At 35.6% G+C, this 15542-nt stretch overlaps 8 protein-coding genes across 8 annotated transcripts; 5 read left to right on the top strand and 3 right to left on the bottom strand. All coding sequences in view use genetic code 12, as the record gives it.

The window, feature by feature from the left end:
- Window positions 1-1643: 1643 nt before the first annotated feature.
- Window positions 1644-4185, bottom strand: SPAPADRAFT_62362 (glucose-induced degradation complex subunit; the record flags this gene model as incomplete). The annotated part of the gene is made up of 1 exon (XM_007376482.1): window positions 1644-4185. The coding sequence occupies one exon, from the start codon at window positions 3759-3761 to the stop codon at window positions 2535-2537; it is 1227 nt and encodes a 408-aa protein (XP_007376544.1).
- On the top strand, window positions 1685-2329 carry OPI3 (bifunctional phosphatidyl-N-methylethanolamine N-methyltransferase/phosphatidyl-N-dimethylethanolamine N-methyltransferase; the record flags this gene model as incomplete). The annotated part of the gene is made up of 1 exon (XM_007376483.1): window positions 1685-2329. One exon carries the CDS (start codon window positions 1685-1687, stop codon window positions 2327-2329), a length of 645 nt encoding a protein of 214 aa, XP_007376545.1.
- A 549-nt stretch (window positions 4186-4734) lies between the features above and the next one.
- On the top strand, window positions 4735-6020 carry SPAPADRAFT_62360 (TFIIH complex subunit; the record flags this gene model as incomplete). Its single annotated transcript, XM_007376481.1, has 1 exon — window positions 4735-6020. One exon carries the CDS (start codon window positions 4950-4952, stop codon window positions 5976-5978), a length of 1029 nt encoding a protein of 342 aa, XP_007376543.1.
- A 67-nt stretch (window positions 6021-6087) lies between these two features.
- On the top strand, window positions 6088-6639 carry SPAPADRAFT_141336 (uncharacterized protein; the record flags this gene model as incomplete). The annotated part of the gene is made up of 1 exon (XM_007376480.1): window positions 6088-6639. One exon carries the CDS (start codon window positions 6088-6090, stop codon window positions 6637-6639), a length of 552 nt encoding a protein of 183 aa, XP_007376542.1.
- A 21-nt stretch (window positions 6640-6660) lies between these two features.
- SPAPADRAFT_51743 (uncharacterized protein) lies at window positions 6661-7455 on the bottom strand (the record flags this gene model as incomplete). Its single annotated transcript, XM_007376479.1, has 1 exon — window positions 6661-7455. The coding sequence occupies one exon, from the start codon at window positions 7453-7455 to the stop codon at window positions 6661-6663; it is 795 nt and encodes a 264-aa protein (XP_007376541.1).
- Window positions 7456-7570: 115 nt separating this feature from the next.
- Window positions 7571-8371, top strand: SPAPADRAFT_51742 (uncharacterized protein; the record flags this gene model as incomplete). Its single annotated transcript, XM_007376478.1, has 1 exon — window positions 7571-8371. The coding sequence occupies one exon, from the start codon at window positions 7571-7573 to the stop codon at window positions 8369-8371; it is 801 nt and encodes a 266-aa protein (XP_007376540.1).
- A 364-nt stretch (window positions 8372-8735) lies between these two features.
- HST6 (ATP-binding cassette alpha-factor transporter) lies at window positions 8736-14814 on the top strand (the record flags this gene model as incomplete). Its single annotated transcript, XM_007376477.1, has 1 exon — window positions 8736-14814. The coding sequence occupies one exon, from the start codon at window positions 8736-8738 to the stop codon at window positions 12405-12407; it is 3672 nt and encodes a 1223-aa protein (XP_007376539.1).
- Window positions 12452-15511, bottom strand: UBA1 (E1 ubiquitin-activating protein; the record flags this gene model as incomplete). Its single annotated transcript, XM_007376476.1, has 1 exon — window positions 12452-15511. The coding sequence occupies one exon, from the start codon at window positions 15509-15511 to the stop codon at window positions 12452-12454; it is 3060 nt and encodes a 1019-aa protein (XP_007376538.1).
- Window positions 15512-15542: the final 31 nt, after the last annotated feature.

The raw sequence follows: 15542 nt of genomic DNA, 5'->3' as shown, positions 1-15542 counted from the left end.
CCTACGTTTGTGTCCTAACTACACTGAATTCGCGGTATGCAACAATTGATTTTAGATAATTTTAACAATGACATGAAAAAAACTGAGCGGAGGGTTGCATTAAGGAACAATCGGAGCTTGGGACGAGCAGTGGAGGGAGTTTCAGAAAATAATATGGACAAAAATAATATTACTCACTAAATTCCCTCGGAGTTGATGAGGCGTTTTTCCATAGATTGAAACGTTTATGGGACGTGTTTGTGAAGCAGAAATGTTACCTTAAACGAAGAACATGTTTTATAAGAGGTTCACTAAACTACTCGAAAGGAATAGTTGGTAACACAGGTGCAAGATGCTAAATATTGGTCCAGGTTAGAACACATCTTGTAAACTGAAACTGTAGTTCTAAAGTATTGTATCTGCTTAGTAATTTTTAATTAATATTATCTCACCCGCTAAATGTGTCCATTTTTGAAAACTTAGTTTAATACGACCAATTAGGATGGGTCACTTATTATTATCCTGTATTAAAGTAGAGTTACGAAATCTTAGACTTGGTAAAAAAAAATCCCTTGTATGTTTCCAGCTCCCCACAGCCACTCGTTAGGTGGGGCTATAAATATGCATTTACAGGTACACACGGCGGGGCCGGTGTTATAAACAATAGCCCTTATCTTTAGGTGCAATATACATTAGTAATAAGGAAATCAACCTTCCCCACAAAATGATTGTGCTCATTACAGAATTTTTTTTGGCAATCTTCAATATGCCGTGTTCATTGTTTAATCTTTGGGGGAACAATAAAGTCGGTTCGGTTTTTTTATCAACTTCAAATATGCATCCTTTAAATTAGTTGCTGCCTCCAGTTACGAATTACTAATGGATAAATACAAAAGCCACTATATTCGTTTATTTGTGCTTGATCAATAGCATAATGAAGATGTATATGTGAGGAGTGAATTCATAATCATTCTTATTCCTTTTAGTTCTTTATTTGGAAGAAATTCGACTTTAATCTTTCTTGTTCAATTCAAAATAGCCATCCTTCCTTTTTTTTGTGTACCCTGGCAACACTTTCATATTGTTTAGATCTATTAAGGGACGATGGAATCCATGCCTTCATCGATGTGGAGGATAAATCTTGCGAAAAATAACTGTGTAACAATATAAATTTTGGTATATTAGATCTGTTTTGTGATATGAACAATCACTAGATTAGAAATATTGCATTCGTAATCTATAAATTGCTACATTAACGATTTGGCAGGTTTTTTGAATAGGTTTATGCGAAATTTTTGACAAAGAAAAAGCTAAATTACGATAACAAGAAATAGTGATACTAAAATACAAAATATTCATTCCATAGTGCTACAATCAAGGAAATTCGACATCATAGAACACAGTAACGTAATATATAATCTTAGCCTTACAACCATTCATTTGACACACATTTCGCAACCTTTCAAGATTTTATTGCCCCACAAAAAAAAAAAAAATCAGATAGTCACTGTGATTGCCACAAAGTGAAAATCGAATGGCAAAAAAAATCACATGCTTTCTCAGTGATTTTTTTGGGTCCTCTACATACCTAATGTTGACTTATTTTAATTAAGCGAAATCTAAATTCGCTGTCAATTGTCAAGTGGACATCTTTCTTTTCTTACTAATCGTCCTTCCAAATTAAGTCAAACCATATCAATTGATCATGTCCTTAGCTAAAGAACTCGACACCCTCCCTGGTGATCTCCAATACCTTTTCCAAAACTTTAGAAGCTACATTGATTTCAATGACAAATTATACTTTGCGGTTGCTTGTATTGCATTCAATCCAATTTTCTGGAACATTGTTGCACGTTTAGAATACAACACTCATTTCCTCACCAAGATATCCGGTGGAGCCAGGAACGGATGTTATTTACTTGCTGCTACTATCTTTGGATTAGGTATTTATCGTGATCACGTCTATCGTGATGCACTCTTGGACCAACCAACTTACCAACCATTGGTTGATTCAGTGATTATCAAGGCTCTTGCTGTGTTTACTTTTGGATTTGGAAATGTTTTAGTTTTGACTTCAATGTATGCCTTGGGTGTCACTGGAACTTATCTTGGTGATTACTTTGGTATTTTGATGGATGAAAGAGTCACTGGGTTCCCATTCAACATCAATGATAACCCAATGTACAATGGATCTACCTTGTGTTTCTTGGGTACTGCCTTATGGTACGGAAAACCAGCTGGTCTTTCTGTGGCAGCATTTGTCTATGTTATGTACAAGATTGCTTTGCTTTTCGAAGAACCATTCACTGCCAAGATTTACGCCAACAGAGATCAAAAGAAGGACGTTTAAACTTTGTCTTGTTTTAAAACTTCAGATAATATAACATGTATATAGCTGAAAAAATAAGAGGAAGACCACAAGAAGAAACGAAGAAAGTATATAAAAGTAACCAAAATATAGAAAACAAAACCAAAATCATTAATGTAGTCTCGTTAAAATGAAAAAAAAAAAGCAAACAACCTAACCAACCCAACCAAACGAACCAAAACACAATTTAGACAAATTCAAAAGTATTTGCAACTCCATGATTTTCAACATATCGAAGTAATAAAGATTGAAATTTTTCTGAAGATTTATGGTAATATAATCCACATATTGAACCTGGATTTATGCTATTGGAAAACACATCTTGATTATCCAGAGAATCATATCCTCCAATATTCAAAACAATGTAGTAAAACCCTTCAAACGAAGCCCCACTGATTTGTTTAATTCTTGAGTCAGGTAACAAGAACTCTTCTTTCCATCTCATATAAATGAACTGATTATCTTCGTGCCCTTGTTGAATCCGAATCAATCTTTGTTGTAATTGTGAATCAGTTAAATCTGATGAATTTGTCAATTTCTTCCAATGTTCAAAATCATTCTTGACAAATGATCCCCACTGTTTATTCTCGGTGATAAACGAATAATTCTTCAACTTCAAATCAGAATATGATTTCTTATCAGGACTGGTCCATTGGTATTTGTGTAAGGGGTTATTGATGATTTCACCTTTGAAACACGTTACTATTTCTGAGTGATCATCAGTTAATCCAGAAATTTGCAAGAACCCAGTAACTATTGAATTTATTAAATCAACATTCTTCAATTCAACTTTAATATGAAATCTAGACTTTCCTGACTCTTGTACTCCGGTAAACAAGGCATTTGGATGTAAATACTTGTTTTCAAATATGGGGATTTTATTCCTAGGATTAGAACTGTCAAATTGCTTGAAATAATCTAAGTTATACTTGTTTGGATTATGATTAATGGCTAATTTGTTAATGCTGGTGTTGCTATTGTTGTGGGGATCACGTAACGCGTCAAGCAGAGTCAGCAGGAATTTGCTTTTTGGTGATTGTTGTTGTTCAGGATGAGTCCGATCTCGGATTTGGTGATGTTGCAGCTGTTCGGTTTCATGACGATTTGTTGGTAATGGGTATGGAGGAAGGATAGTGGAGGTGGAGATGAAGTCGGTATCACCAAAGGAAGATTGGGCATCCTCAAACCCTTCTTGGGTTATGGGATAGTCTGCTTCACTTTCTGGATTATGCAATGAAGATGAATCGTCAAGGACAATATCGGAGGAGGCACTAGCAGCTGAAGACTGAGTTAACTTGAGTTCTTCTGGAAGTGGATCCTGTTGATGTTGTTGATTGCTGTTAGTTTGCGCGTCTACCTGATCAGACGATTCTGTTTCATGTTGCAGTAGTTTGTGAATTTCTGTAACAGGCATGGTTAAAAAAAATGATTACTAATAATTAGTACGTGTTCAATATAATATGAACTCTATTAATGGTAAATTTGAAATGCAAGTATGGATATTAAGCGGAATGCAGTTGATCCGGACGTGAACAGGAGGTGATATGCTAATGGTGGTTGGGAAAGAAAACCAATCCGCGTAATTTTAGGTTTTTAGGCTTTTAGGTTTATCTCTGGTTTTTGTGTGGATGTGTGGATCTTTGTGTCAAGATTTGCTGCCTCAGATCTAAGGAGGGTACAATATTTGAAACAAGCAAAAATGTGTCAAGGATGAATGGTTATGAAAATATTATAGAAAATTGTACACCGTATGCATATACAAAGACCTGAATATCGCCGTAAAGAAGTGGAAGTTTAAATGAAAACTAGGATGCTAGACGAACGGTATCGTATAAAAAAGATAAAGAACAGAGCAAAAAAAAAAAAGAAGTGATCAAAGTGTGATGACTGATGGAATTATATACTACTGCCATTTTTTATTTTATTTTTTTTTTTGGCTTGGATTTTCTGTAATTCCGATTTCAGTATTCCTCCCCACCCCTCCTTACCACCCATTGGCGCATTTCAGTACAAGAAACCATCACCCGCCCCAATCCAAAAGCCGCAAAATACGACAACCTTTTTTATGACACTTTGGAATATTTATACTATATTGGAAATATTCTTAAGCTTGTACATATTTTTCTTAGTGTGACAGTTTTAATTTTACTTGCGTGTTGCTATTTACTATTTTTTGCCATGGAAATGCAACTTGACCATTTGCATTGTTGAGTTTGTCTTGTGATGCAAATAAGGCGTTTTATGAGATCTTCTCGGCCTTTGAGCGGCTAACGAGTAAGCTTTTGTGGACATAACATTACCTATGTGAGTAGAATTCGATTCTGGATTTACTTTCCAGATGAAATTTGATCATCTAAAGCTTAAAGTTGATATAATAATGACTCACTGATTGCTGCTGTTGCTAGGTCGTAGAAACCGCACACCGTGTCTCCCGATGATGTCACATACAAAATAAGTAAGAAAATACCGATCATGCGTAAAAGAAACTTTGCACCCATACTTACACCATTGTCTCGATAGGGACGACGAGAAAAATACTAATTCGGGAAATCATCCAAGTATTGCATTGCATGTTCTTCTTCTACAACAATTACATTTTTCAATGGAAACTCTGTCAACACCACCCACCCCAGTACATCCTGGGCCCAATGAGGAAGTAAGAACTCTACCTGATGAAACAATTCCTCAATCTACGTTAGCTGATATCGATTTAAACCCCGACTTATATGATGACAGTCAGACTCCTACCCCATCGGTGGATATTTCCAAGCCTGTCCCCTCCTCTAGTAATGCAGTCGGACCGAGTCCCTCGGCTCACCCCCACCATCACGAGGTAACACCCACACAACAGTTACATCAACACCAACATCAAAATTCTCATATACCCCATGTGCTGTCCACTACTTCAATGGATGATAGTGAGACTGATATGGAAGAAGTTGACCTATTTAAATTTCAACAAATCACCCTTCCCTTTGATGAAGCATACCAGTTATTCAAATTAGATTTTGAGTCAATTGAACAACATGAACCGATTTCCCATCAACAACAATCGAAATTTGTTAATTATATTGATGAACAATTATTGCAAATCCAACGGAAATTTATTAAATCACAAGCAGAAACAAACGAAACATATTCATTTGGTCAATTGATTCAAGAATTAACCGACGTGATCAACATCATTTGGGTATCAGTATGTCAAAAGAATACTCTTTTCGGTCAAATGGATTATTACATTAAAATACTAGGAGATTTAGAAGACTATCTTGAACATTATCGAAACATTTTCGATCTGGATCTTACTCAATATAATGTGAAAATTGATGTTAGCAAAATGGTTGCATTTTTTAAATTTTTCCAAAAACTAGATTTGCAATTGTCATTATTGATGGATGGGTTTACGGCAAATACAAATCAGACTACAAAAGCAAGTAATACCGAATTGATTCGATTATATCCTATAATATCACGATTGAGAATATTGATAATTTCAAGAGTGGAAAATTTACGAACCAAGTTAAACAAAAATGTGACATCGACCAATCGACAGGATTCCCAAAATTTACTTAATCTATTTGAATTGGAAATAAGCAGGTTGTTTGAAGGTATTTTAGAACGATCTTCATAGTAAGTGTGTACATACCAAAAGTTGCTTGTATTTTTTTCCTACTGTTTTTTTTTTTCACAGCATCTTTAGCTTTGTAGACTTGTAGTATTACATCGACTTCGAGCAAATCATGTGGCCATTTACCTCATCCAAGCCCACCGAAGGCAAAAAAACTGAGGATATCAATAAAGAATTACCAAAAGATCTTCAGGAATTCTTTAAACAAGAAAATCCAGATAAGAAACACGCAAATTTATTTGAACAATCATCACCACAAAACCACATTTTTGAGGTTTTGAACAAACATAAAGATGATCCCAAAGATCCAAGACTAGCTTATTATAAATCTTCTCAGGATATAAATAATGCATGTGCAGTTAACTGTTCCGAGATTAAGAATCAAGTTGTGGAATGCTCTAAGCAAGTGACCTGGTTACAACTGGGATCCCCATGTGCTGATATAATCAAGGCCATGTCTGCATGTACCCAAATTCAGAAAACTGCACTTCAAACGTTACATTTTGATGAGTGTTATAATGTAAAGCAATGTCAAATGATGAGATATTATGTTGACAAAATATTTACTGAAAATTTCGGTCAGTATGGTAGTGAAATGAACGACGAAACCAGAGCCAAATTTAATAAAGATATTGACGATGCAGTCTACAAAGTATGGATATAACAGCAACGTGCATAGCTAGAACTATTCTTGTATATAATAAATATCCTTGGCTAAATTGTCCCATAACTGTTGTTTTTCTTGATACTTCATACTTGCAACCAAACCAGAGCTGCTTGGGAAAACATAAACTGTTCCCTCAACTTGTTCGTACAATCGGTCTAATATCTTATTGTATAGCTTATCTTCTCCGGTTGCAACCTTCCCCCATACAAAATTCTCTTTGGTAAGCTTAACCTTGATCTGTAGTTCAGTGGCGATATATTTAACAATTGTTTCCCAAATTCCTTTCCCTATAAGTACAATAAACTTAGAACCTTGTCCTTCATTATGAAACTCTTTAAGTAAACGCGGTACATTCTCTAGTTTTTCCTGTGCTGATAACTCTTCAGCTCGTTTGGTGCATCTAAGTACCAAATCCGTGAACCCAATTCCATATTTTGCAATATCCCAATCGTGTACATGGTTGGCACCTTCATGCACAAGTTTGCTTAAGAAAGAATCCTCCTCTATTTCAATTTCTCTCGCATTACAAACATGTTCTAGAACATTAGATGCATTGAATAGTTTCCAGAATAAGTTACTGTGATGGGCATAATGGTGTTGCTGTATTGAAGATTCTACTCCAGGGTTGTATCCTACAAATAGAAGTGTAAGACCGGGTGCAAGTGATGGATTGAGATTTGGAAGGGAATTGGTAGATTTCACCGGAAATGACTGTCTTTTCTTTACTGTTGGTTTGGTTATTCCCTTTTGTTTGACATCTGGAGTATATTGGAAAGTTTTGATTATAGACTTTAGGTGTTCTTGCTTTGACATGGTTGTGCTACGGGATTTGCTCTCAAATTGCAGTCGAGATTAATTTTTTTTTTTGTTTTTAAGATCAATAAAAAAAAAATATACCAACTGTGAAATACAAGTTTGCATTAACTTAATGTCATCTGAAGACTTTAATAAGAATATAACAAATGATAAACAAGATGGTGACATGCCTATAAATAATTCCAGTATCCGTTCAAAAGCAACTTTTTTAGATGTATCACCAGACAATAAAGAAAGTGACTCTATTGACAACCAACCTCAATTACAGATGCAAAATCCAATAGAACAACAAGTATTATCATCTAATACTATCCCTGTCGAATATCAACGAGAGTCATTGGTACGTGAAGTTCTTTCAGACCCTAGGATACCGTACACCCTTGCCTTATACCTTCAGCTCATATCAAATGCTGTTCTAACGTCCATTATATTCTACCTTATCTACATTTTTATAACCACAATAAGAATAGACATCAATCAACGAATGCAATCTACAGCATTAGAAATTCTTCAAGAGATTTCTTTTTGTTCACGAGAGTATGTGCGTAACCGATGCTCACCTGAGAGTGGACTACGTGTTCCTGCCTTAGAACAAGAGTGTACTGAATTGGATAAATGCAGAAATAGAGATCCTCAATTGATTGCCCGTTCAAAAATTACAGCTGAGACATTTGCTGAAATAGTTAATGGATTTATTGGCAAGATCAGTTGGAAATCAATTATTTTGATAAATATATTGATATTTGGTGGGTTAATTGTGAGTAATGTAGCGTTTGGAAATTATCGGACCCATTCGGCTCCTTTCAGTTCTAAAGAAGATCAAGAGAAAATAAATCAATTGGAAAAGAAAGTAAGAGAACAAGAGCTTATTATCAGAAATTATGAAAATGGTGATCAGAGGCAGGTAACCTAAACTTGGAATACTAGTGCATTGCAAGAGTTTCCAGAGATCGTAAAATCATTATCATGAAACAGTACGGGTTTGTAGCCCAGATATTTTCCATATTGTCGCACCTCAATTTGGTAATAAAAAATATGGTTGGTTGCAATTCTTGATGAATGCGAAAACTTTAATCACTCTAGATATGGGGGACCTAGTCATCTTATCATGTTATTTCATATAGAATGATTATTAAACATGGTTTAATATATATATATGGGATTTTTAAACTAGTTCGAGCTCTTTTTTATATTATTTAATTTATCAAAGTAATTCTAACGAAATGGAAAAAGAAATTGGAATGGCTGATCCATGTATGGATCCCCAAGAAGAAATCATGCCTAGTCCAAACAGAAACATTTTAATGTTCTTCAAAAAAGAAGATATACCATTGGCAATACTAGGTACTATCCTAATGTGCTTCTCTGCAGTTTCCACCCCATTACTGACTATGATTTACGGTGATACAATTGGATGCCTTGGTGAATTTTACACGGGGCAATTAAACTATCATGAATTTATCACCAAGGTTAGAATCTTATGTGGAGCATTGATGGGGATTGGGGCTGCTAAGATGATACTCGTCTGGTTTGGGATTTCTGTATGGATGAGATTCGGTGAAGTGCAACAATTACGTGCTAGAAAACAATTATTCAATAAGTTGCTCCATGAAGAAATAAAATGGTATGATAGGAAACAAAACCTTATGGGGAATATATCTCAAGTCAATAGATGTATTGAAGAATTGCGTGGTGGTAATGCAGAAGTCATGGCTATGCTAGTACAGACTTTTGCCTTGATTATTGCCCTTGTGATAATGTCCTTCTATCAATCCTGGGCTATAACTTTGGTTATCTTAGCATCGGCCCCAGTTATGGCATTTAGTGGTTGGTGGTTTGGAAGATTGACTTACAAAGCTGCCGAGGTGGAAAATGAAACTACGGCTGAAGGGTCCAAGGTTTTGGATTGGTGTTTGGTGTCTCCCGAAATTGTTAGAGTGTTTAATGGGAAATATGTTGAGTTTTCTAAATTTAAAGCTATTGTCAACAGTTCAGCCAAAGCCTATTATAAGTTGGCTAATGCGATATCTGCCAATACAGCAGTTTTGAAGTTTTTGACTTTGATGATGTTTGTTCAAGCATTTTGGTTTGGTATATATTTAATGAGCAAAGGAACTATCACAATAAACCAATTGATTACCTGTTTCGGTTCCTGCTTGATGTTGGGATCTACTGTTTCTGGAGTTACTGAATTGTTGGCTGTTTTAAATACTGCCCATGCTGCAGCAGGTAAAATATCAACATTCTTGGATATGAAAGACAAAGATAAAGACAAGTTTGATTTCAGAGAGAACTTAAATATATATCCAAGCACATGCAACGGAAATATCTCCTTTAACCATGTTTACTTTCAATACCCTTCTCGAGATGAGTTGATACTCAAAGATATAACTTTTACTCTTGAACCAAACACTATGAATTTCATAATTGGGAAATCGGGATCTGGTAAATCGACTATACCTTTATTATTGATGAATATATACGATGTACAATGTGGATCAATTGAAATAGATAGCCACCCAATTCAATTGTTGGATCCAAAGTATATAACTCAGAACTTGACTCTTGTTCAACAGAATCCAACTATTTTCAACAAGAGTATAAGAGAAAATATTGCTCTTGGAGTCCTGGATTTCTTCCATCAACTTGAACACGTACCAGAACATTTAATCAGTGATGCTGCTGAATTTTCCTTATTGCATGATTTAATCGAGGACAAGGGATTAGATGTGCAAGTTTCGCTGTCTCTGTTATCTGGTGGTCAACAACAACGAATTGCAATTGCCAGAGCTAAATTAAGAGATCCTCCGATTCTAATATTGGATGAAGCATTTAGTGCCTTGGATTTCAAGAATAGGAATCTATTATTTGACAAAATACGTCAATGGAGAACTGGCAAGACTACAATTGTTATTACGCATGAGTTTAACAACATTGAATCTGAAGACTATGTGATATTGACTGAAGGAGGAAAAGTTGTTTCGGAGGGTCCCTTCAGAGTTCTTCAAGATGAACATTTTATCCAAGCGTATAATTTTGACGAAACTGAAGTTGAATCACAAGAAACACTTACCCCAGACTACAAAGAACTTCCCAAGAGTATATACTATAATTATAAAACCAGTCCATATATTTTGAAAGATCTAGAAAACCAAAAAGTCAAAGAAGAAGAAAAGGAAAATATCATGGGAGTATTTGCAATTCTCAAATATTGCAGTAAATCAATTGAGACCAAGTGGGTTATTGTTGTTGGGATTATCATATCAATTCTTAATGGAGCTACTAATCCTATTTTCTCATCCTGTTTTGCACAATTACTTTCAAGTTCAATCGATGCATCAATGGGAATTGGAGTTAATGAGGAATTATTAAAATGGTCCTGTATTTCAATTGGAGTTGCCTTTTTTATTGGCTTGTCCGGTTATGTTTCACAGTTCATTTTGGCATATGCTAGTGAAAGATGGATTGTATCACTTAGAAAGACTTTATTTGAAAGAATAAATGGTCAGGATATGTCGTTTTTCGATTCAGAAGTAGTTAAACCGGCTGAAATAACAGCATTATTAATGAATGATACTCGTGATTTGAGAAACCTTATTTCTGAGTTTTTGCAACTAATTGTAAATCTCATAACTATGGTTCTAGTGGGTCTTATATGGGCAATTGTTGTTGGTTGGAAGCTTTCATTGGTTGGTATTGCTTTTGTTCCTCTTGTTCTTATCCTTACCGGTTTCTATGGTTTAGTGTTAAACTCGACTGAGAATGATTATAAATCTAGCATTGCCAAGTTGGAAAATAATCTTTACCAAGTGGTTTCAACTATAAAAACAATCAGAATCTATAACATGTTAAGATACTTCCTGAATTCATTTGATAATCGTGTTCATGAGGTTCAAAATGTTGGTATTGGAAGGGCAATCAAAACTGGGATTGGCTTGGCAGTTAACGATTTGCTTGCCTCTGTTGCTACCGCCACGGTGTTATATTTTGGTATGACATTGGCTGGTAGACTGGAATATACATCAAATCAGTTTATGCAAGTAGTTTCACTTTTAACTTTTACCTTGACCAATGCAAGCAGTTTGCTTAGTCAACTTCCTGAAATTTCAAGGGGACAGAGAGCTGGAACTTTGATTGTGAAACTATTAGAAAATTCTGCATTATCTAAAGTTGAAAATAATGGAATCTTGAAGCCAACAGTTGTTCCAGATAATATAATTACTTTTGATCATATTGAGTTTGCCTACCCTTTCAAAAAACAACGAATTCTTTGTGATTTCAGTTGTGAAATCCAAAAGAATGAATTAATTGGAATCGTGGGTGAGTCTGGAGCAGGCAAATCCACCATAGTCTCCCTTTTGACTCGACTTTACGGCACACATCTGAACCAGGTGAAATTCTTTGATGAAGACATTGCCTCAGTCGATATCGATTGGTTAAGATATACAATCGGTTTGGTACCACAGTTTCCAAAATTCTTTGAGGGTACAATCTACGAAAATTTAACCTATGGAATGAGTCCAAGTGTTCAGATATCCTATCCCCTTCTTGAAGAGGTACTTAAAATGGTGGGGATTTATGACTTTGTAGTGACATTACCTGAGGGACTTCAAACACAAATCGGTGAAGGGTCCAATTCCTTGGTTTCTGGTGGGCAATTGCAACGACTTTCAATAGCCCGTGCACTCATTAGAAGACCAAAAGTTTTGATATTTGATGAGTGTACTTCTAATTTGGATCCATTAAATAGTCAACATATAATCGAACTTATTAAAAAACAATTGGCAGGGAACTATACCATCATAATAATTACTCATGATAAAGAAATGATGAAAATCACGGATAGATTGATCGTATTGAAAGGAGGAAGAGTATGCGAATCAGGGAAATATAATCAGTTATTAGCTACAAATGGTGAATTGACAAGAATAACTAGGTCTAGTATATAAAACATATAAATCTCTAATATGTAATTGTTTTATTTATATATCAATCAAATCTTTACACAAATAAATGGAACTTCAACATCTTCACCTTCTAAATCGTCACAACAGATTTCGAAAATCAAATAGTGAACATGAGGTGGAACCTCCTTCTTACTGACTTCTTTGATCAACTTGGTCAAGTTCATTGACAATCTATCCTTAACCTTCTTTGGTGGGAAGAAAGAAGCATACAAAAGAGAAACACCATATGATAACATAGAAATAGTCAATCCTTCCTTTTGCTCAAAGTGATCTAAAAGTTGTTGTAAAGTCATATCACCTTCAAGATCGAAACGGTCCCAAATTTGATCATACGTCTTATCATTATACTTAGCTTGAGCTGACTTTATTGGTTCAGAAAATCCAATAAATGGTAATGCCAAGTTGATAAATCCATTCTTGTATTGTTCAATATCAGTCTTTCCATCAACAACCTTGTAAAGCTCTAAACATACCAAACCAGTAACCAAAGCAGTGGTGGTTGCAATGGCGGGAATAATCTTACCAGCGATAAATTTGGTTTTACTAGCATCGGCAGTTTCAATGTTATAGTTCAATGCTCTACAGTTGGAAGCAGCAGTGATGAATTCAATATGATGGTTGGTATCATCATCCTTTTCAAATTCAACTGGGTTTAATCTATAACCAGCTAATGCCTTTGGTTCAGGTAATGAAGCAGCAAGTTGTGTGACAGCGTCATCATCTAAGGATCCGGAGAGCTTGTTGGCTTGCTCTTCAGCTTCAGCATCATTAGCAGCAATAACTACACCAGATTTTGGTTGGAAAGGCTCAATCTTAATTTGTTGTAATACCTTTTGGTATTCTTCAAAAGTGACTTTTGGTGCCTTTAATCCATAGATATAAGCTAACAAGTTGGCACCTCCGACAATGAAATTGAAATGATCCTTGTTATTAATATCAAACTCTAATGGAGTTGGGGCTCTCTTTGAACCAGTCCAGAATGGAGCACCGTTTGAAGTAGTGGCATCATGAGGGAAATTGTATAATAATTGCTTAATATCGTGGTTAAATTTAACTTCAAATTCGTTTCTAGCCCAAACAATGCAGTCTTCAAAAGTGTATGGACGTTTGTTTAAGTAATTAGAAATGTTTTCCAAGGCACCCTTGATATCTGGATTTTGTTTCAAAGTTTGTTCAACATAATCTGGTTGAGTCAAGTATAAATTAACACTTTCTGGAGAATCACTAAAATAACCTTGGAACAAAGACTTGGCCCAAGCAATGGTATGATCAATCTTACTTGGGAATGATCTTAAGGTACACAAAGGAATAGATTGTTCTGGAGGATCTTGGGAAGATGAGTAAGATTCAGTTAATCTAGGAATAACAACTTGAGTGTTACCTTTGGTACCCAAAGTACCTGATTCCAATAATGCCTTCTTGTAAAAGATACAACGACGATCAATATAAGTTCTTGCTTCAACGTTATCCAAAGCATTGGTGACGAAATCTAATTGAGACCAGAATCCATCATCGAAAATGTCTTCGGTATCAGGACCAACCTTGTCTAACCTAGCATCGATTTTATCTGTCAATTCTGGGTTCATATGTTGAACGGCAAGAGCAGCAACTTCAGACTTATTCTTTCCAACATCTTTTGGTCTGAATAAGAATTGACGGTTCAAGTTGGATTTTTCAATAGTATCGTTATCAGTAATGAAAAGTTTACCTTCAGGACCAGATCCTAGTCCCATCATTGCCCAAGTTTTAAGCATTTCACAACCAATGGCACCAGTACCAACCAAAAATACCTTCAAATTGGAAATTCTTTGTTGGAAATCCTTACCGAAAACAGCAATTTGGTTATCATATCTGGATCCAATGGCTTGGTTATTTTCGGCATTACGTGGGAACTTCTCAGCAGATGGTAATGATTCTAAAGAGTCAAAGTATAACCATTGCTTGATTGGGGTGAACTTAGAAGAACAATTCTTCAACACTTCTTGAGCAATTAACCCACCATAGAATGCAACAACACCTGGAATATCACCTCTGGCTTGATAGAATAATTCCTTCAAGTACTTTTCATCGAGCTTGTCTTCACCTAATAATTGTGGGTTTTGAGCAGCCAATTCTTGGGCATATCTGAATGCCTCATTGGCATTTTCTTCATTATAAGGTAATGGCAAAACTCCATTTCTATTTTTGAAAGCATGCAAAGCTTGGAAACCTAAGTGTAATTGTGCTGGTTTATCAAATTTAGCAAAGTCAGAAATGACGTACTCTGGTTGTTGTAATTGTTTAGACAATGGTTCAAAAGCTAAATCCTTTGGAACTTTAACTTGTGTATATAACCCACCTCTTTCGTAAGTTCCATAGGACTCATCAATCTTAATTCTAAACGCAAAAGGACCCAAGACTTCAATCTTGTGAGGATTGCCATCATTCAATTTTGGCATACCTTGAACTTCACTGAACTTAACATAATCACCATCTTCCAATCCGTGTCTATTGTCGTCCAACATGGTTACAGTACCATCAGCTTCGATATCAGAAACAATTCCTCCTTTAGGTTCTTCACCAGTTTGGTCAATTATTGTGAATTTGGGACCAAAATCGACAAAGAGCTGACCAAACAACCCTCTAATATCGGCGTTTATAAAACCAATGTCGCGGTCATGGGTGACGTTGTTTATTCTAACTTGCTCTTCCAACGAGATATTTGTGGCAACAATACATTTGAATGTGACAAGCGTTTCTTCATTCAAGTTGTCAATGACGTGAATAGGAACATAAGCATTCAATTCAGCTAAACTTTCAGCACTTATTCTATCTCTAGGTTGGCCAATGTGGGATTCACGTAAAAAGAATTGAGAAGACAAATCAGCTAATTCTACTGGTTCAGGATCATACAAGCTCAAAGATTTAACCCCGGCAAGAGCAATGTTCTTTGCGATTTCAACCCCTAATCCTTTCAAACCAATCACCAAGACATTGGCGTTTTGCATTTTAAGCATGGCCTCCTTACCCAAAACATACAATTGACGAGAGTACAACCCTTCGTCAATCTCTGGAGATGGAGAATCAATTTGCATGTTATCACTCATTTTGTATATTCAAGCTCTAGGTGATAGTGTT

The sequence above is a fragment of the Spathaspora passalidarum genome (genome assembly GCF_000223485.1).
Source record: "Spathaspora passalidarum NRRL Y-27907 unplaced genomic scaffold SPAPAscaffold_5, whole genome shotgun sequence".
In the NCBI taxonomy this organism is placed as follows: Eukaryota; Fungi; Ascomycota; class Pichiomycetes; order Serinales; family Debaryomycetaceae; genus Spathaspora; species Spathaspora passalidarum.
This window is presented reverse-complemented; position numbering and strand designations above follow the sequence as displayed.